The sequence below is a fragment of the Lynx rufus genome, unplaced genomic scaffold (genome assembly GCF_022079265.1).
Source record: "Lynx rufus isolate CCGP_SWC_20201006 ecotype Redwood Valley unplaced genomic scaffold, mLynRuf1.p SCAF_6, whole genome shotgun sequence".
Taxonomy (NCBI): Eukaryota; Metazoa; Chordata; class Mammalia; order Carnivora; family Felidae; genus Lynx; species Lynx rufus.
The window spans coordinates 73946973-73969931 of NW_025814878.1; the positions used below are offsets into that span (position 1 = coordinate 73946973).

Below are 22959 nucleotides of genomic sequence, written 5' to 3' on the forward strand. Positions count from 1 at the left end.
TTTCTTTGAGGCTACAACCAGATCTTCAAGAATTGCTCTGAAAGTAAACTACAACTCTTTAGGTGTCAAAATATAACTTAAAGGTACCAAATCAAAGAAATCACTCTAACTTTTTTTTTTTTTTTAGTTTTATTTTTTAAGGGAGCACAATTCAACTTATAGGAAGTCACTGTAACTTTCAAAAGAAAGTAATGCTTTTCTATAAAGAATTTATATTACTCATTAAAGAGTCTATTCATTCTAGGAAACTTCACCGGTAACTATATAAAAGAAAATGTCTTTTTTAGCCTCACTAGAGAATTATGAGGATTAAAAAAAAAAAAAAGTATCACCAGCTTATTCAAAAGAAATGAGGACACAAGTAGAAATGTGAAGAACACCAGTACATGATATCAGTGGTCATTTTGGAAGTTAACTCATAAACAGAACAAATCTTTTGGGGGTGCAGGGGCAGTCAACAAATTGGGGTGTAGGTATACAAAAGGCAACAGTCCAATCTAGCAGTTTTCATGACTGGAGATTTCTATATACAACACAAACCAGCAAGATATCATTCTTCTTCAAAGAAATTGCTAACAGCAGTGATGCTGGGGGGCAAAAAATTCATTTAATCATCTGAGTGCCTGCTTAGCATCAGGCATGGTTCTAGCCACCAGGCTGGCAGATGTGAACAAGCCAGACATGGTCCTTAAGCTCATGAAGCTTGCCTTCTCCTGGGCAAGAAGGGCACTAAACAAATTAACAAGCAACCTACAGACAGTTCAAGGGCAATGAGAACAGTAAAACAGAGTAATGTGATGGGGGAAATCTCTGGGGTGGACAGCCACTATAGAGGGGACATCTGGGAGAGCCTTTCTGAGGAGATGCTAGTTCAAAATTGAGGCTATTGGGGAATCCACATACTCCTTTAAATAACGTCTACCTCATGATTAAGGACTACACATTTATAACATAACCCTTCACTTTTCACATTTCTTTTCAAACATTCCAGCAGTTACTTTTTCCCATCCAACTGGCAGATCCGTCTGTCTTAAGCAGGATGGACAGGAGTGGTCTTGGGACATCACCAAAAGGACACAACAAAATGCTAACCAGAGGTTACAAAGAAAGGGAGAAAGGAGGGAGGTATGTAATGAATGTGCCTTTGAATTCAAAGGGGACTACTTCTGTCAGGGAAAATATTAAGGATTGTGTGAGAAAAACTGGAGTACTTTATCATTACCCAGAAAGATGGAATGTGGATGATCTTTCTTCTGACTGGCTCACATCCAAAAAGATTTCAAAAAGAGTGACAGCAATCTTTTGTAAAGCTAATAACCAAAAGGAGGGAGAGAAAATAAGCAGGATTTCCAATGTTAGTCTCAGTATCACTAACCAATTAACATAGGAAGATTAAATAATCTGAATATCTCAATATAATGCTGCTTTCACTTTTATGATGAGAGCAATAAATCATATAGGCCATACATGTGAGGGACAGAACTAATCGGCAGAATAACCTAATCTATGTAAGTAGGGTTTCCTGGTTTTAAAACTATCTCAGTTTACAAATCTGAGTAGGTAGCCACAATCACTAAGGACAGCAGCTCCCCAAACACAAATGTACATGATTAAGGAACCAAGTCAAAGTAAAGTACTATGATATTTTAAAAATCAAATTTATGAGCAAACATGGGCTTTCTTACTTAAAACAATTTAGCAAGAATTGGAAGATTTACTATGACATGTATTAGATACATCTAACTACAATAAAGCTTTTAATTACTATAAATGATATCTGTACATAGGAAATGAGGAAATTATTAGGAAGAATATATAAATCAAAAAGTCACATTTTATACATTTTTTCCCTTATACCTAGATATACATGTTGTTGATTTTTTTTCTTTCCACAAAGCTGGGCAAGTAAAAACACCTGTAGGCTTGCATAATGAGTTTTTCATTTAATGTTATATCCATAGAAATGCTGTCAACTATTCTTTTAACAATTTTAATAAATCTATAACATTCATCCCATGGATAAACCATAGCTTGTTCAACTATATTCCTGTTTCATTAATATTATTCTCAGTATTTTCTTATCATATGGCTGGCACTGAGAAAAATGTCCTTACACCCTTTGGTATGGAACTCCAAAGTGAGGGTTTCTGGAATTAGTCAGAGAATATGCACACTTTGAAGAGTCTCAATAGACATTCCCAAACTGCTTTACTAAAAGAGCAATCCATTTTTAGACTTGTGCTGCACCATCTCAACACTAAATACAATTTATTTTTAATCAGCACCATTCTTATTAGTAACAAATGACAGTTATCTCATTTTTGAAATTTACATTTTTAGTCATAAGTGGCATATATTTTCTTTTTTCTTTTTTTTATGTTTTTATTTTATTTTTGAGAGGGAGACAGAGTGTGAGCAGGGAAGGGCAGAGAGAGAGGGAGACACAGAATCCAAAGCAGGCTCTAGGCTCTGAGCTGTCATCACAGAGCCAAACACGAGGCTTGAATCCATGGACTCTGAGATCATTGCCAGAGCCGAAGTCAGACGCTTAACCAACTGAGCCACCCCTGCGCCCCAAGTGGCATATATTTTTATCTTTGCCGGCCACTAATAGTTCTAAAAAAAAAAAAAAAACTGTCTCTGACCTTTGAAATAAAGGTACTATTAGCTTCCTTATTGATATTTAAGAATGTTTAATATAATATTAATTTTTTATGTGCCAACACTGACCTAGTTGTCATTCTTTTTTTAATTGTGCTTGTTTTCTTTACTTTATGCAAATATATTAATCTATGACAACATGGTGGGTAATTGTTGCTTTTTAAATTTCTGCTCAAAATCTTCTTACCCATCTTAATATCAGTTATTTCCTACATTTTCCTTTTAGATTGTGTGGGGTTTTTCTCTTTTTTTTTTTCTCTTTTTTAAAATTTTATGTATTTTGAGAGACAGAGAGAAAGCACGAGTGGGAGAGGGGCAGAGAGAGGGAGAGAGAAAGAGTCCCAAGCAGGCTCTGCAGGGCTCAGTTCCACAAACCATGAGCTCATGACCTGAGCCAAAATCAAGAGTCGAATGTTTATCCAACTGAGCCACCTAGGTGCCGCTCTTTCTAAGTCCATTTAGGGTTTATTAGAAAAGTAGAAAGCAAAGGGCATGTTTGAGAGATGTTTAAAACTCAACGCTACATGGGATGGAGAGGTAAGGGAGAAGACGAGGATGAAGAGGCAGTGAGGGAGTGGGGTTCAAATGGAGAAAAATGGCTTTCTATGTTGAGTGAATAGCACTTAGAGATTGATTTCTACTTTATGCTTCTCCCTTTTATTTATTAAAGTTTTATTTATTAAAGTTTCTTAAAGTCATGTTTCCTTGTTTCAAGTCTTCCCCACTCATTCACTCACCAGCCCAAATATAACACAGCCACCATCCTGGCTACCACCCTACATTCATCAACGTCACCAAGGTCTTCAGTTATCAGTGTCTTCCAGTTACAACCATCAGTCTTTAGCTAGTTTAATAATGTTGACTACATACACTACGGTGAAATTATCCATACTTGTTTTCTGTAATGGCTTTTTTCTACTCCTTTCTCTCTGACCACTCCATCTCATACTCCTTGACAGCTTTTTCCTCTCTTCCTCTTAAATGTTGATGTACCTGGGGACTTCTTTAGAAACTTCCCCTGTGATCATAACCATACCCATGACCTCAGCCATCACCATAAGATGATAAATCATTAATCTTTTCCTACACCTTAGATTCTCTTCTGGGCTGAAGACACACTTTTTCATCCTCATCTCAGATTCTACAAGTCCAAAATGAATTCATCATCTTCCACAAAAAGATATGCTCACACCTGTTTTCCAATGAAACTGCACCTCCACTCAAAAATCATCCAACCTAGAAACCAAGCTAAGCCTTATTCTTAACTCCTGCCTGCCTCTGTCACTCACCTCAGTTCTTTCACTGCTCATGTCTCATCAGTCAACAAGTCTCTTTCAAATTCCCCGTTTTAAAATTCACCTTTCTCTACAACACCACTCTCATGCCCTTGATTAGAAGACCCTCAAATCTTTCATTTAAATTACTCAAATAGTTCCTTTGTTAATCCCTGTGACTTCCTGTCTCAGCCCTCACCATACGTCCTCAACACAAGTGCCAAAGAGTCTTTCCTTTCTAAATTGCAAATCCTTCTAAGTTAATTCCTGCTTAAAATCCTATTATGCCCTTTTACATTAAATAATGAAAGTAATTGTGACCACCATTTTACTACTACAGATGGTCCCCAACTTACCATGGTTGAATTTGCACTTTTTCAACTTTATGAATGGTGTGAAAGTGATACACCTTCAATAGAAACTATACTTCGAATTTTGGATTGTGATATTTTTCTGGGCTAGTGGTACAATATTCCTCCTGATGCTGGGCAGGGCTGCGAGCTGCAGCTCCCAGTTGGCCAGGAATCACGAAGGGGAACAACCCATACACTTACAAACATTCTAGTTTGCACTTTCAGCACAGTACTCAATAAGTTAGTTACATGACATATTGAATACTTTGTTACAAAATCGACTGTGTGTGTGTGTGTGATGATCATGCCCAGCTGCAGACTAATATAAGTGTTCTGAGCATATTTAAATTAGGCTATGCTAAGCTATGATGTTCGGCAGGTTAGGTATATTAAATGCATTTTTCAGTTATAATATTTTCAGCTTAAAGTGCGTTTATTGGGACATAACCCCATAAAGTTAAGGAAGAGCTGTATTTCCTACTTGCCAGGAAATTTGTGAGGTGTGTTTTAAATAAATTATATAGGAGAACTGAAATTTATTATCTATGGGAGCTGGCTCTACTCTGTCATCTTTTTCCTCCTTGCAAAAACAAATTCCTTAGTATTACATATAAGATTCTTTAGGGTCTAAACCATACCAACTTCTTGATCCTTACCTGGTGCTATAGCCTCATATACTACTCTTCAACCATAACCAAACCACTGAAGTTGCTAGAAAATCAAATAGTTTTCCTGCCTCCGTATTCCTTCTGCCTAGAACCACCACTGACCTTCACTCACAGGGTCATACTCATCCTCCAAGAGTTGACTCAGCTTGAATATGGGTTGGGTGAGTAAATTTTTTATAATCCCATAGTCCTCAGAATATTTCTCTATCTAATCATGTACCTTTGAATAACTATCTGCTTAGCATCTATTTTTGCTACTAAATTTGTGTCACAAAACAAGAACTCCATTTCTTGAATGAAATGCCCAAATTAAGGCTGTGCCCAAAGCACTCAATAAAGTGTGGTTGCAAGAATTATCATTCAGGAAGTGGCCAGTAGGACAGTACATTGGAGTCACATAAAGATGTGAGAGATATTACTGGAAACATTGGTTTGGGCAGATGAAGATCTTCAGTGTCAACATAAAGATCTTACTTCTATGGGGCGCCTGGGTGGCGCAGTCGGTTAAGCGTCCGACTTCAGCCAGGTCACGATCTCACGGTCCGTGAGTTCGAGCCCCGCGTCGGGCTCTGGGCTGATGGCTCAGAGCCTGGAGCCTGTTTCCGATTCTGTGTCTCCCTCTCTCTCTGCCCCTCCCCCGTTCATGCTCTGTCTCTCTCTGTCCCAAAAATAAATAAACGTGGAAAAAAAAAAAAAAAAAGATCTTACTTCTATAGCCCAAGAAGACCTATTGGAGGTGTTCAAACAGAGGATGCACAAAATTTGATGAGTTTTAAGGAAACAGTAAATAGTAATCTGATAAGATGTGAGAGGCTGAGGGGCAGAGATAAATAACAAGACAATTTAAAAGGTCCCGAAAGAGTTGAGGAAAAATAAGAGTTCATTTTGAGATAAGCTGATTTCCAGAAACTGGAGGATATCCATGTGCTAATGCCCACCTTTTCTCAGTCTCATGTTAAAAATCCTTACACATACACCATTTTATCATACAAATTTCTTATCACTAGCAAAACTAGCATGAAGTTGAAATTTTTAGTCTAACACTCAAAAGGCAGAATAAGTCCTGAAGGATTTCAAATTTGAAAGCTTCAAGAATAGCCGCCCAAAGGTTGGGACTGCCCAAGAAAGAATAGGGAGAGGAGGGCTAAAGATGGAGCCTTGGCCACATTTATACTACTGAGCAAAGGAGAAAGAGACACTGGCATGATAAGGGGAAGGGGGAGGACCACCACATGTAACCTGGTTATAACTACAAATAGTGAAGCAGTGGCCCCGGCCGTGATGTATCCCTGGAAAGATTTAGTCTTTGGTTCATATCTATGGCCATAGAAACTGTTTGCTGAACACTGAACAGGCTTCCAGGCAAAGTTCCATGTTAAAGAAGGCCATCCTATATCTGAATACTCTATATTAAGCTGCTTTTCTGATGCTCTGGCTCCATCTAAATAGATTTTAATGCAGAAGTACATTTCTCCCGGATGTTATATCCGTTGTTGGCAAATGCATCATTGGTTAAAAATATAAATTAAAAAATTAAGATTATAAAATTGCAATAAACTATTCATCAAATTACTACTCTGACAGCTTTCTCTGATAACTCTTACTTTGTAACATCATAATTTTAATATAACATTTTCCACAATGATAAAAACTCAAGACCATTTAGGAGCTTTTCCCTCTTCAGATTGATGTTTTTAAACAGAGTGTTCATAAATTTGGTAATAATAACAAGTTTATTTTAAAAAATCCTTCTGTATAATCCTTTCTAGCATGAAACAGTAAGAAAAGAAAAATTCCTTTATTTGAAATCATGAAAGTTTCCGTTTACACAGTGATTTGTGTAAACCCTAGAAAAATCCTCTCAAACTATTAGAATATGATTACCTTAAAAATATATGTCAGTATGCACGATTTCTGAGTTCTTATTCTAGGAAAAGAGACCGCACAGAAAGGATGGAACAATGGTATGGAAACTTACCATCCTCTCCAATTGGACTCTTTATTGCAGACTTATTGCTTCCATGTGTTAAAAAAAAAAAAATTCAAACCTTTAAGCCAACCCCAATCCCTAAAATTTTTGGCGCCCATATTAAGCATTGAATCCAGAAGAAAAAAAATTATCACAAGCCTATCAGAGTCAAGATTTATTTCATCATGATGGGAATGTGTTAGAAATTAATAATAAAGGTTGGTTTCTACAAGGCTAAAGAAATTATACTATTTAAAACTACTCAAATACCATAAATTACTTGGCCTTAATATTTAAATAAATAATGCCTATTTTGAACATTGCATTCTAGAGCACATAATATACATTAATTAGAGGAATATTAAAGTGGATAAGGTTAACACATTTCTTTTTGCAAAGGAATGATTTTTTTTTAACCTGAGGTTACATGAAGCTGAGGAATACAAACATCACACATAATTAATTTATATAATTCTCTGAAACAATGAAATCTTTGCTCAAACTACACTGTGAGGTCAATGAACCACCTAAACTGTTGTCTTTGTGCTTTTCTACAAATCAGGGTGCACAATGGAATGCATACCTCCCTAAAAGTAGCACATCTCCAAGTTTCAGTATGTGTCAAATGAAAGAAGGAAAAAGTTCCCTCACCCTCAAAGTGAGAACAGATGGGAATGTAAAATTAGATGGGAAGAGACAGGGAAGCTTTGGATGATGGACCAAGAAATCTTCCCCAGCGGGGAAGCCAAATACACCAGACCTCAGTTTGTTCTGCCTCTTAGTTAACATCCAAATTAAATCCAATAGGAATGCAAAGCAGTTCTTAGATTCGATGCATTGGTTTTGATTTCCGTAAGCGTTCATATAAATTTCACGAAGAAGCTATTGACAAACATGTTCTAAAAATGTTATGTTTAGTCACTTCTGTGAGTTTAACATTACTTCATACTAAGGCTGTTAACAATGAATACTTTTTTAATAAAATAAAATTTTCTTTATGAAAAAGAGGCAACAGGCACGAACAAACTTAAGATGTGGACAATGAATTCCTTGTATGATGGAAGAGCATCTGCCGTAAATTGAAAAGTTATGTAAATAAAGTATGAATACATTTCATATTCATTCTTTTCATATTTTATCTGTAGAACAACAACAAAAAAACCTTAATAGTAATGCCAGCAATATACTTCCTATACCTAGCAGAAAAAAATGTTCTGTTGATATTCAATTTTATATAGTATGATCTAATTTTTCTACCTAAAAATACCAACCATACACTTAAAAGAATATTCTAAAGTGCTGTACTGCCTTCAATATTTTTTATTTTTAATATGGGTAATATTTCAAAATTTAAGGGAAACAAAATGGTGCTCTCAGATTTGAACATATTTAAAAACAGTAGTTTTATTGTTAATCCTCATTCTCTGAAAATACTATAATATTAAGAGCAATTTTGTATAAGATTAACCATGACCTTTTGAAGTACCGGAGATCTTCCACAAACTAGTGCTTGTGGCGCAGATGTGTGTGTGTGTGTGTGTGTGTGTGTGTGCGTGTGTGTGTGCTCACTTTTACATAAAATTTACATTCGTTGATAAAACAATGAGAATAACTCAGTATTTTAATCAATAGTGCTCAAAATTTATAGATCATTCTCATCCATAGTTTCAGACTTGTTTTCTAAGACAACAATGAAAAGTTCTCTGTGTACCTTTTCCCTGCTGTCCCAGAAAATTGGCTTTCAATATCTTAACCCTGCTTTGTCTTTTTTTTAACCTTACATTGTAGTTTATACGACAAAAAGAAATATGGAAATATGAATCACTCCAAGTGGTGAAAGTAAGTGCATGTCACACTGAAGTAATTTCAGTTTAAATCATCCAAGGCCCTGGTAACAGGATGCAGGTTTCACTTGTAACAGGGAACGAGGCCTCCCATAAAAAAAGATGCTCAATATAGTACACTGCATTTAGCTGCATATGTGCGTGAAACAATTACGGAAAAGTAGATTTTATCATTCAGACATGCAAATTATATGCAAATTATATGCAAATCTTATTACCAACAACAACAAAACCTCTCAAGGTGTCTTTATTCCCCCTCTCTTATCAATACATAAAAGCCACAATCGGCAAACATTTGGGGATACTATGTTGATACATTTTATTAAAATTCATTTTCCATACTTTCCATTTGTGCAAATAAAATGTGAATAAGCGAAAACACCTGTATTTTCAAATTCATCCTCATACTAATAAATCTAAATACTAATTCCCCAAAACATCAAATGCAGACCCCTCTACATCATTGCCTTAATTCATTTTGTGGTTGGTTGGTTGAATGATTTTAACATGGAAAACAGAACATTTTATAATAAATTTAAAACTTCTATCTTCCTCCTGGGATTCGGGGAAACCTTGAATAAACAGTGCATATGCACACACTCAACATTTGCTCCAGACTCCTGTCCTAGCTCCAGACCTTCCACTCTCTTTTTAAACTGGGTAAGTGAAATGCACTCTGGATGACAAACACGAGTGTGTGAAAGGGATAGGGTCAGATGAGGTCATGATTTCTCAGACTGTAGACTGCAGACACCTATGGGCATATTCTTGGGAGTCTGAGAGGGTTACAAGGTGTCTTGTTGTCTTCATGTTATGATACAAATATAATTATATTTTGGATAATCTCATTCACAACTTTTACCACCAATTATTATCAGGTAATTTCAGGATCTGGTCTTAACACAGCGGTTATGATCTTGTTCGTGTTTAGCTTTTTGCAATGACTTTGTTTAACTCGTGATACGATGGTCCTCAAACTGAAATTTACAAATGTATTCTTGAGACCTGATATTTTTCTGGGAACACAAGTCCACACATTATTCAAGACCGACAGACACTAAATTAGGTGATCTTTCTAATTCCTTTCCAGTCTGAAAAATATGTTACACTTACTGCAGCTTACTAATAATTTATGGAGATCAAGCTTAAGCACACTTAGAGAAAGTGAACTTCACAAGAGGAGTTATAATTTCTAATTCTGCATTGTACTTGTTTTCTTTTTATATTTAAAAATGAAATTTTTGAGATAACACTATGTAATTCAGTGAGCAAAATGAATAAGGCTATGAGATCAAGATTCTATTAGCAAGTCACAAGCATTTCAAATGATTTAGTGGACTACATATTGACTAGGAGTCTGAAAATTCCAGTTTCTTTTTCCAGTTTTGCCTCTGACTTGAAATAGCATATTGGTATTAGGGTGATTTGTTCTTGCACCCCCATTTTTTTTACAAAGTTCGTACATTATGTTACTCAATGAATAAAATGTATAATACCAGGCACTCATGTTATATAATGATAAGCAACAGTATGCCTCAAATTTTAATTTATATAATAAATAAAAAAACAAATCTGCAAACTCAAATATTTGCTTTCCTTAATTCTGTTAGTGACAATATATAACATATAAAAATAGCAGTATAATTTTTTACTATAAATTACAGATTATGTCAATCTAGTTTTATAAACATTTGTTTAAATTTGCTTCATTTAATTTTAAAGTGCTTACAATGTTGGCAATTTGCACTTAAAGATAATTTATTGGTAGAAATCATTGTTTACTGGTTAAAAGCTTAACCTATAACAACTTATCATTATTCATATATCATAACTTTATATCAAAAATTTTAAACCACATACACTTAAAGGAATTCTCAACTTACATGTACCTTAACAACAGAATCACCTGAACACCAGTAAAGAGAAGTAAAATGTTTGCAAACTGTAAAGATATTCTGAATTTAAAAAGTATATACTTTATATTTAAAATCGTTATTCAATTTTTAATTTAAAAAACTCGGAAAAATTAAACTTATTTAAATCATCTTAATTTCCTATCTGTGAGATAAATGCAAACAAATATTTTAAAGAAAACTCCTCCATAAAGCAGTATATGGGAAAATTTGCTGCAGTTTAACTGAATTTTTTTAAAAAAAGAAGGCTTTAAACCATTTCTAAAGCGTGGCTAATAGCATAACATAATATGATTATTAATTAAACTAATTAAATTAATTATTGATTTTTGAAATTATTTATTGAATTTATATTATTACCTTTTGACAGATTCATCTTTTTTAAGGTGAATGCTGTGAAAATCAACATATTGCATAAAAAGCTTAAGTTTTATCAAAAGAGAAATACCACATTCGGATTTAAAAGTTTTCATTTCCTGTTATCCTAGCAGACAGAACTTACATTTGTTTTGTAAACTCACTTCAAACTTTCTTCTTCCTATAAAAATTTCAGTTTTTATTACTTCAAGATTTCTTTTCCAGAAGATGTAATTAGACCACTAACTAACTAAAGGACAGTGGAGTCAAATGGAAAACATGCATTTCCAAAAAGTGCATATATCGTGATAAGTAACTTTTTTCTTGGAATTGGCAAGTACCATCGCACGAATGTTAAAATCAGTGCCAAGAAGTGACTCTACCTGAACCGTAGAGCTGATCTCCGACGCAAAGCCGCCTGTCAAGGGAGCCTCGTGACTGATTAGCAGTCGCCCTGTTTTGATCACAGACTGGAAAAGAAAGGGGAAATCTGATGTTGAAGAGAATACATGTTTTCAAGTATACGATGGCAGTTTTGATTAAGGAATAAAAACAACTGATTTCAGTCCAATAAATAATTTAAAATTAATAATACAATTTTATGCCAAGGAAGTTAAAACTCTCTCACACTGGACAGTCATTTGGTACTTGCATTGTTACAAAATTTTTCAATATAGTTTCTAATCCTACTACCAAAGAAAAATGAGATTTGTAATCTTGTCATCAAAAATGCATTCCATTATAAAATACTTTTGTGTTACAAACATAATTACTGTATTTCACACTGTCATCTCAAAATCATTTTTTCTTCATATTGCTTTAGGAATCAAAGTGATATTTTTTGGTTCATTTTGGGGTGTATTTGCAATATAAATAAATAGCCTTTGAAAATATTATTTTGTGGAAAAGGAAAACACAAAAATAGCATGTAAAAGCTGCACTTCAGGAAAAACTCAAGCTCCTAGATATTTAAGGAAACTGAGCAGGAAGAAATCCCTGCAGAAGTAAAAGCGTTATAACCATTTCTGTCCCTGTGCATTAAAACCTGGTTAACGACCACAACTCTATTTTAACATAGGAAATGTCATAAACAATAAAGATATATTCTCAATACTGGCTCACTGTGGTTGCTCACACAGCATGATATACTCTGTACAATAATAAATCAAAAAGAATAGCTATGATATCATAGCAGGATGCCAGCTGTGTTGGAAGGTAAAAAATATTAAAATCAACAGCAAGTTACTGCTTAAAATACGTTGAATAATTACATGTTACCAAAGGGGTAATTTTCCTCTACACGTCTAATAATTTGATAACAACTTTCTTAAATTCTACATTAATATTTTGCGAATATGAAATAAGATCTTCCAAGCAAAAATATGTACATAAACTAAAAGATTTCCTTCATTCTAAGCAATTAGAGTTTAAAGTCTTAAAAGTATGCAACCATTTCAGTCAGCAGATGTTAAACCCTAAGATATGGCCAGTAGCCATGATAAAAATAAGTTATTGTATATACTGAGTAAATAGTGACTTAAGAACATAAAATTTTATGGACACCTTAATGAATACCATCCCCACCCCCAGTGAAATGCTAACCTTGGGATACTGCTACTTGGATTTTATGACCGTGATTAATTATGCCATTTACGAAAGTCACAAATTTCAACGCACCTGGTTAGGAAAATACAGAGACAAAAACAGTCCACAATCATGAAAAAACAAATGTGTTCTCAAAGTACTCTTTAAAAGGAGTGCTGATCTACCAATGAGAAGAAGCAGATTTGACAATTAAACCTTTCTTATTGCTCTGAAACTCAGAAATCTGCCAATGCCTAAGTGTCCAGAGATGACCTCGTTAAAATCCATCCCAGCTAGAGGATGCATCTCAAATCTCCAGGAGGTAGAAATGAGACACTTCTATAAAAATGCTACTGTTACCTTAGACCTCCACACAACAGATTTGGTGTTTTTTATTTGAGCTGAGTCCCATGCAAGATCAATGACAGCCTTCAGAATGATCCCTGGAGGCTGATAACCAACCAGGGCAGACACCCTGGCTTCCTAAAGCCTGCAGAATGTAGTGGGAAACTAAGCACAGATGTAGCCAGAACAAAAATCTCTAAGTCCAGAGACCATCTGAGTGTCCTTCAGCAGGAGAAAGTCTAGATAAACCAAGCTATAGCAATACAGTTGGGTATTATACAGTCATGAAAAAGACTGAGGACATGGAAAGAGGCCTATGGTAAATTAATTGGTAAAATCAGCAAACTGCAGAGCAATACAATTTTATTTTTACAAAAGACAAAAAAAACAAATAAACAAAAAAACCCAATTACCACAGCAGTGGGACACCAATAAAACTAGCTGTATGTACTGAGTCAACTTGTGTAAACAGTCTGGAGGGATTCATTCCAAACTACCAAAACTTGTTCCTCCTAAAGAGTGACAGTGAAGGAATTGTTGGGAAAAGGCTTTTGTATTTCACTTTATGTAAAAAGTATTTTTATATTATTGAAAGTATTCTCAATAAGTCATAAATAAAGGTAAAGCCCTTGAATTAATGGTGAAGGCAACAAGTACTTGCTATGTTGTAGTCATAATCTCCTCAAAAAACGTAACAATGTGTTTTGGGGTTTTTTTAATGGCACTTTGGAGTAGCTTCACATACAAGGAAACCCTAAGGTCCCAAACTCCAGCAGCAAATAGGCACACTAAAAACACAGGGATTCAGCCTTCCCTTGTCAGTCTCTGTGTGATATGCTCCATGTCAGGATTATATCCAGCTCACCTCCTGACCCTCAAACTGTTGGATCCTAGACAGCACGGTAAATCAGCTATTAGTATAGGAGGAAACAGAATTCTTCAGCACCTCCGTATGTGTGTTATGTACATGCATGTTCTTAGATCAGGAGTTATGCTGACAGTTACAGAAGAAATTCTAGAAATTTCTAAAACACCAAGAGCTAAAGGGTAGACACAACAAAAAGTAATAACACTGTGAGTTTATGGAAATTATTATGGTATACAAACCAGAGGGAGACAGTGTGGCAGGAAGAGAAGAGACAGAAATAATGGTAATCATAAACAACTGGTTGTCCTGCAAGTTGCTATGTGCTAGGCTGTGAGCTGACCATTTTAGATTGATTACTTAATTTAATTTGGAAAGCACCTAAGTTTCATTTTTGCTTCCTAAAATCAACTCTGACATCTGAAAAGCATTAAAATGTGTAAAATAAAATTACATAAAAATTCTGAAAATTACCAAAATTTAGAAGTCACGTTGATATTGTCAAAGTCTTCTCATCAAAGAATTAGCATATATTATTAAAGATTAGTCTATAAATGCATTTCAATAATTTTGTAAGATATAAATAAATTCAACTTGGTATGTTCTTTTTTATCATTTGCAGTTTTAATTTACTAGAATTTATGATGATTGGTTTTTTCTATACTTTTGGAAATTATTAACACTTTGCTAATACTCTGATGAGATCATTACAAATCTAGAAAATTGGACAGTGTTACGCTATTCTTTGTGATTCAATTAGATATTCTGATTAAATTGCATATTTTTTGTCAACTTTAACAGGCATTTAATTTTCATGCATTTAAGCACAATGGTACACAACTGCCAAGTCATACTGCTAGCCAAATTTAGTATTTTGATATATTTAGTAAACATAATATGGTGCCTTTCAACAGGGACAGCTGTTAACCTTTTTAAAATAACCATAAATATAAATACTAATAATACTTTAAAATTCATTTTCTTTAGAAGAAATGTTTAAAGTTTCAGTTTTCTTCTGAGATAAACCTATTTCACCACTTGAAAAAAATTTAAGAGAGTTTAAACAACTTTTCAATATGAAAAGCTAAACCTATCAGAGCCAGGAAAGATCACGTAAGGCTGGATTTTCCAGTATCTGCTTCTTCAACTTTCTGCCACTAAGACCTGCTCCAGGATTCTGGCCTCAGGCAGATGGAGCACCAGTGAGTTAGAGGCAACAAATGGCACCAGGGAAAGCTAAGCCAATTAAAGACCAGGGCTGTGAATAACTGTTCTCCGTATCCCCTACCTCTCAACAAAAGGGCTTTGTTCCCTATGGCTCCAGAAGATTTGTCAAGAAAACTTTAAAAGCAATTCTGAAAGGCTAGGAGGAGTAAAATAGCCTGTGGCTGCTAAGTCTGTTAGTACTGGTTGGCCCTGGATTTCTCTCATGGAGTCTCACTTTCTCACTATTTCAGTTAGCCATCCTCTCCCCCAGGGCACCAGCGGCAGCCTATCATAAGAGGAGTTATCAGAATTTCAATACCGAACACTCAGCAAGGTTGCCTACAGCAGACAGATCAAGACACCTCTGTTCTGATGGAACCCTGGCGATGCCTTGTTCCTGGTCTGACTGTTCCATGATGTGTTCCTGTTGTACTTCTTCTACCTAGACGTCATTACAAATGGCTATCACTTCAAGTTCTCTATGCAGGATGCCTAGTACGATGCTCAGAATATGGCAGATGCTCCAGAAAAGTTAATTAGATAAAAACCTATTATAAAATAATTTCATTATATTAAGTATGTCCTCTGGTGATTTACTGAAGCTATTGCTTTCTCAGCTAGCTCCATTTTTAAGATAGGCAAAAGTATACTTCAGCACATCCCACAATTTAACTATGAAATAGTAGACTCCAAACTGAGGATATTTTAATGTAGAAATGACAATAAGATATCTGTGGTAATAGCAGGATTGCTAAGTTATACTCTGTTAAAATGACTGCACAGAGTTTGGCTGCCCAAACATTGGACATATGTTTTAGTGAATGTACCCTTTAAAGATTTTAACACAATCCAACCAGGAAAACTGTTAAGCTGTCATTCCAGGAGAAAATGATACAGACAAGCGAAGCATTAAGCTTGCATACGCCTGAATGTGTAACACTGATATTCAAAAAGCAATATATATATATATATTTCTTTCTCAAACTCCATAGCAAGACTTTCTCCTACAGAGCATTTCAACCCACCCAACACAAAGTTCAGTAGCCTATTCTGACTGCTCATAAGATAAAGTAAGAAAGTAATACTTTGGGTAGGTAATTTACAGCCCTTTTATACATTGTTTTTATCTGACTATAAAGCTAATGAAAAGCAAAAGAAACACCATAGCCGGCCCTTACCATTTCCTTTTGAAATCAAATGTTTATAAATACATATAAGCAGAAGTAATAGTAAAATCACACACCTGTGTTTCATTAATCAAGAATGTATTCATCAGTATTTAAATAATCCAGAATCATTAAGAACATGATTTAAATTAGCTTCAAATATCATTGCGAATGAATTTTTTTTTTAATGTTTTCTTGTTTAGTAGCCAAATGCATTTGAAATGTTAGCCAGAAAAAAATCACAATTAATCACAGGTTAGCAAATGTGTAATATGGCCAATAACAATTATTAATCTGCATGATCTTCATGCGCAGACCATGTACTGATATTCCACTGGAGAAATACCAATGCTGAAAGAGAAAGAACAGTCATGAACTCCATAGAAAGTCCGGAAAAGTCCATTTTGGCAAGGATATTAGTGGTGGGGTTACAAATATTTTGCTATTGTAGGAAAGTGGAGTAAATGGAGAAAAACTAAATCCTCGGGGCTTTATCACCCATGTGGAAAAAAGTAGGTAAGGGAGCAAGCAGAGCACAGAGAACTGAGTAAAATCAACAGGAAAAGAATGAACAAATACTACTAAAAAGGCATGAAATGTCTGGGAAAATTACAGACATCTTCACTGGTTCATTCTTGTCTGAATTATTTGTACAATCAGAGCTCAAATATTGAAGAGTCAAGGACAAACTACTCTTGCAAAAACTAAAAGTGGACATCTTTCAGGAGTAATTTCAAACCATGTCAGATAAACATGTTTCTACCAATCAACCTTACCTTTCTGGCTTGTTTCCTTAGAGTCCCTCTAGGCTTAGGTCACGTAAGACCATTCACTACTCTGTGAATCTGACCCATACTTTCCCACCTCTGACTTCCTTTCCCATATTGGCAGGCATTCTATCCCTCCCTCAACACCCATCTCACACAATACCTCCTCGTTGGTCCCCTTTTTCATATTATATACATTCTAGCAACCATTTCCTAACAGAATTTGAAGTAGCCGACAATGCAAGGATATTCTATGAAATATAAAACCAGGGTACAAGGGCAAGGGTCAAGTACTAGGGTCAAGGCAACACTCATTGCTATCTCTCTCTTAGGAATACTAGTAATTTACCCTGCGTACATCTGTCATATTAGCCCTTCCAACCACACTCAAAATCACAAATTTGAAGGCAGAAACTGCTTATGTCTATTGCAGAACATACCATATGACAAATATGCATTAAATTGAGCAAATTATGCTCATGTTATTATTTGGAGACAAACGTATATATTATTAAAACAAACAGCTTGAAAGCATACTTAAGCATCTTTTTATTTCTTTTTTTTTAAGGGTATTCTTTTTCTTAGAGAGGTAGGTGGGGGTATCTGTACTCTCTCTCCCAGCAGACTCTAACTCATTCAAAAGCACAAAATTCAGAAGGTATCATGTATTATGTACCTAACTACAATACCTAATGTATGGTTGTGGATGAGGACTCAAGAAATGTTTTAAGGTTCACTTAAAAAAAAGGAAGAAGCATACAAACACAGTGATTTAAATGAATCATTAAACATCCAATACTGTGATGCCCTTAAGCTTTTAGGAGAGACTGCACAGAGCTATAAAATACATTAAAAAAGAAGTCCTTTTAAATGCATACTTGTAACAAAAACATGAACAGAACATTTCCTTTCCCTGGTACTGAACATAAATTTCGTTTCTCTATTTATAAAAGGTCATGTCACCATGATGATAAAGGCATTATACTGGACTGGTGGACATTTATTAAATATGCAGTTAAGCCATGAGTAAATATATAAATAAATGTGTCCTAAAAGATCTTTTTTCATTTTCTCCGTTAGCTTAAGCATCATGCAAAACACAACCATCCATAAATATCAACATGTTTTTGTGCCTAAACAATTTTTCAATGACTAAAGCAGCCACTTCTCAAGCGTTTTTACTGTGTCCATTTTATCATGGCCCTATCGTTTTTCAGCAGGATTTAGAATATTTCCATAAACTCATAACCCATCTCCCCTGCAACTCCTATGCATTTTTTTCATGAAGAAAAGCTATACCATGTCATTTGGATATGAACATTATTGACTGCCATGTTGTACTATTTGAGAAAACTGTTAACAAGAACTAGTGCAAAGCCGAGCTATACTTTTGGAAACACAGGGATTTGTATCTTCTGCATCTTCTAGCCTTAGAACCATGTTGAGCTCTAGGAGACTTTTTCTTTGGAGTTTACAGCAACAGAAGCATTCAGAAATACCACAACTAAAATTCTGCTGTCAATATGATTATATTCTCATAATAAATGAAGAAGCTGGAGTACAATAGCTCCTATACACTTCTTGGCAAATCTAGAACCTGATCCAACAGTGAAGACGAATGGTGGTGCCATTCCACTACATGTATTAATTCAAGTAGTTTACCTTCACTGAAGTAGTATTATTTTGTTACCATGGTAATATAGACATATTGTGTGGAAGAAGGGGTTGATAATTCACAGATGACTTATGTTTAGCATCTAGGTTATGGTTATGGGCTGACTGAAATGTCCATACAGATAGTTTTGTTTGTCCCACTATTTTAATCATTCTTTTTTTAAAAAAAAAAAAAAATTAAGGTTTATTTATTTTTGAGAGACAGAGAGAGTCAGAGTGTGAGTGCGGGAAGGGCAGAGAGAGAGGGAGACACAGAGTCTGAAGCAGGCTCCAGGCTCTACGCCGACAGCACAGAGCCCAACGCAGGACTCGAACCCACCAACCGTGAGATCATGACCTGAGCTGAAGTTGGACGCTTAAACTGTGCCACCCAGGTGCCACCATTTTAACCATTCTGTTTAACTGCCCCCAAGTGTTTAACCATTTAACTGAACACTTCTATGGAATTAAGCACATTCATACTGCCGCACAATTATCAGCACCATCCATCTTTAGAACTTTCTCATCTTCCCCAACGGAAACTCTGTGCCCATTAAACAACAACTCCTCATTCGTCCCCTCTTCCAAACCCTGGCAACCAGCATCTACTTTCTGACTCTATAAATTTGACTGTTGTAGGAGCCTCATATAAGTGGAATCATACAATATTTGTCCTTTTGTGATTGGCTTCTTTCACTTAGCATAATGTCTCCAAGGTTCATCCATGTTGTAGCATGTGTCAGAATTTCACCCCTTGAGGCTGAATAATATTCCATTGCATGCAGGTACCACATTTTCTATAACCATTCATCTCTCAGACATGTGAGTTACTTCCATACTTTGGCCATTGTGAAAATGCTGCTGTGAACATGGGTGTAGAAGTATCTATTCAAGTCACTGCCTTCACTTCTTTTAGGTATATACCCAGAAGTGGAATTGCTGATCACATGGTAATACTATGTTTAACTTTTTGAGGAATAATCATACCAGTTTTCAAGGCATTTGCACTATTTTACATTCCCACCACCAATGCATAGGGGTTCCAATTTATGTATATCCTCAAAACATTTGTCATGTGTGTGTGTGTGTGTGTGTGTGTGTGTGTGTGTGTGTGTGTGTTTATAGCAGTCATCCTAATAGGTATATGGTGGTATCTCATTGTGGTTTTCATTTCTATTTCCCTGATGATTAGTGAAGTTTCATCACTAATAATTCTTTAATCTTTACTTTTTTTGTAATCAGGCTGTTTGATTTTTGTTGTTGATGCAAATCGGTCCCTTTGGGATCTGGAAATAAAATCTCTTCATAATATAACATCCCAAATATAAAAATATATAATCAAACTTAATTGTTCATCATGCCCTCTTTCTTGGAAAACCATGCATCTGGTTTCCTCACTATCCTCTGTTCTGAAACAGACACAAAGACATTTTTTTCTTAAGATCACTAATGCCACATAGATCCTTTCCCAGCTTGATTGTCTGAAATGGCTTTCCTCTCCCGAAAAAACTTCAAAGGTAAATCAGCCAATTGGAATCATGAAGATAAGTTACAGGTAGTAACAGCATCTGTAGTCCACTGCCCAAAAAAACAATGGGGTCTAGTTACATAATAGAGAACCTTCTGAGCTTCCTGTCTTTGTTCCCTACTCTGCCAGTAATTAGGAGATAAAACAACGCCAACTAAGAAAGTCTGGAACATTGGTACCAACCAGAAAAATCACCATCATCTTATTATGTTTCCCATTTAATTTCTCAATTAATTTTTAATGTTGTAAAAATTCCAAGGTCACTGGTTCATGTCAAAAACAATTTATTGAACTGTTCACATGTGCCAATACTAGGGAAACAAAGATGAGTTAACCCAGGTCCCAAAGGACTGTAATATGGGTTGCCACAATGTCCTAGGACAAAACATACTTAGGAAAGAAATTAAAGAATACTGGGATTAAAAATCATGCACTATTTGTTAAAAACAAAAGTTTTTTAGAATTTTAAACTTTAACTCCTAAGATCTCTTCTAAAATAACATTGAAAAACTGCATTTTTCTCTTCTGAAAACAAACCACAATTACTAATATTCTCTCCTTTTCTATTCATAAGTCTCCACTTGGCAAATTTTTCTCAAGTGTTGACAACAAAGGGAAATACTATGTCTGGCCATCATAAGAGTTCTACAGGGTAGAAACTGATATCATCCCCTGTGCTCCCAGCATACCATGAATAATAAGAAAGTGACCCTAACCAAAACCAGCACGGTCAGCCAGTTACGTTTTACACTGCTGTTTTAAGCATGTATCAAGGGTACAATTTTCCCTGAAGCCAGCTGGTTGTCTACCAAGGTAATACTTCTCTAAGGAATGATCAAAAGTATAAACACTGCTACAATTCTGCATCACCATGGATAAATGCTTTTATTTTCTAAAACCTGGTCCAATTCTGTTGAAGTAAATGGGTTTTTAGTCCATTACAAAACAAAAATCATGTGTAGTTCATAATACATGGGCAAGGCTTAAAATCTTTTGGGTCTTTTTTATGACTCAAAAGAGTAGTATAGTAAAACTCAAAAGATATTTCAGCAAAAGTTATACATGTAGTTTTGAGTATATATTACTAAGATGGCATACAGAAAAATAAAAGTACTTTCATTAAAACCAAGATGATGGGGAGAAGCTATTTATATCACAGGTAAAGTCAGGAAAAGAATCCATCTAGCAGGAATAGTAATATTTGTCTGCAAAACACTCATTGATTTGATGGAGAAGGTAAAGGGCTCAGAGGTACACGTATCTCAAGGTAAGAATTGCAGTATCAAAATCCATTGCTAATGAAATACTAGTGAGAAGTTATATGTGGTATAACAGTTTTCCAGAAATAAAACTCAACATTGAAAAATCAATTATATCTAGATTTAAACTTTTTTTTTCCCCAGGGAAAACACCCTGAAATTTTCTTTCCTTATAAACCACAAAAATATTAACAGTCCACTCTTGTTTGATGCACAGTTCTCTGTTCTGCAACATTTTTATTGACAAGGACTAATAAAATAGAGTAAGATAACTGTGGCCATTATACCACAAAAAGTGAGACATACCTATTGCAAGTAAATGATAAAGTCATATTTTGAGAGGTGATCTAAGAAGATTTTGTGCTTGTTGATTTACTTTATCATAAGTTGCTCATTTTACTATATCTTTTATGAATATTATTATTATAAGAGAAGATATCATTACTAACCAATGAAATGTTCCACTACTCTAATACATTTTAAAATATAAATTAAAAAAGAATGAAAAATACCTCATCCATTAAAAATCACAAAATAATTTAAATTTGAATTCTGGTTACAGTAAAAACACATTGCCTAGGCAATGTAAACCAGCATAAATCTTTTGAGAAACATTTTGGGAATCTATTTATCAAAAGCTACTAATGTTTAGTCTCTTTCTGCCATCTTGGAACCCATGGAGGCCTGCTGAGAACAGGACTCCTGAAATGACAAATATGTCTGCAAGGCTGGGGTCCAAAGCCATTTTTGCTGGTGTAAGTGGGGTCTCCGGAACCAGAGGGAGCACACAGCTCTTCTTAAAATTGAAGGTGTTTATGCTCGAGATGAAACTGAATTCTATCTAGGCAAGAGATGTGCTTATGTGTACAAAGCAAAGAACAACACAGTGACTCCTGGTGACAAACCGAATACAACCAGAGTAATCTGGGGAAAAGTAACTCATGCTCATGGAAATAGTGGCATGGTTCGTGCCAAATTCCCAAGCCACCTTCCTGCTAAAGCCATTGGCCAGAGAATCCATGTGATGTTGTACCCCTCAAGGATTTAAACTAACTGAAAAGTAAATAAATAAAGGTGTAGATTTAAAAACAAACAAAAAACGCTACTAATTTTTAGACTCCTAGAATAAGCGATCTCAGTTCTGAGATTTACTCTCAGAAAAGAATCCCCAAAATATAAAATATTGGACTTCTGTTTTAAAAATAATCATGTGCAGAGGCACCTGGGTGGCTTAGCCAGTTAAGCATCCAACTCTTGATTTCAGCTCAGGCCATGACCTCGTGGTTCATGAATTCAAGCCCTACATCGGGCTCTGCACTGAGTGTAGGGCTTGCTTGGCAGTCTATCTCTCCCTCCCTGTCTTCCTCGCTCCCACTCATGCTGTCTCTGTCTCTCAAAAGAAATAAATAAACTTTAAATAAATAAATAAATTAATTAATTAATTAAAAACATCATGTGCATATACTTGGTCAAAAAAAAAATCAAAAAAAGTTTAAGAAACACTGTTTTAGAAACACGGTCTCACACAAAAGACTCCAATACCATAT

The 22959-nt window shown here is 35.2% G+C and overlaps 1 protein-coding gene and 1 pseudogene across 1 annotated transcript in view; one reads left to right on the plus strand and one right to left on the minus strand.

The window, feature by feature from the left end:
- Positions 1–22959, minus strand: part of BCKDHB (branched chain keto acid dehydrogenase E1 subunit beta) — a 203976-nt gene that overhangs the window by 52196 nt on the left and 128821 nt on the right. Inside the window, exon 9 of the mRNA XM_047102644.1 lies at positions 11423–11509. Coding sequence (XP_046958600.1) covers positions 11423–11509 — 87 coding nt within the window. The remainder of the gene's footprint in view (positions 1–11422; positions 11510–22959) is intronic.
- LOC124528824 (60S ribosomal protein L35a-like) lies at positions 22129–22501 on the plus strand (annotated as a pseudogene).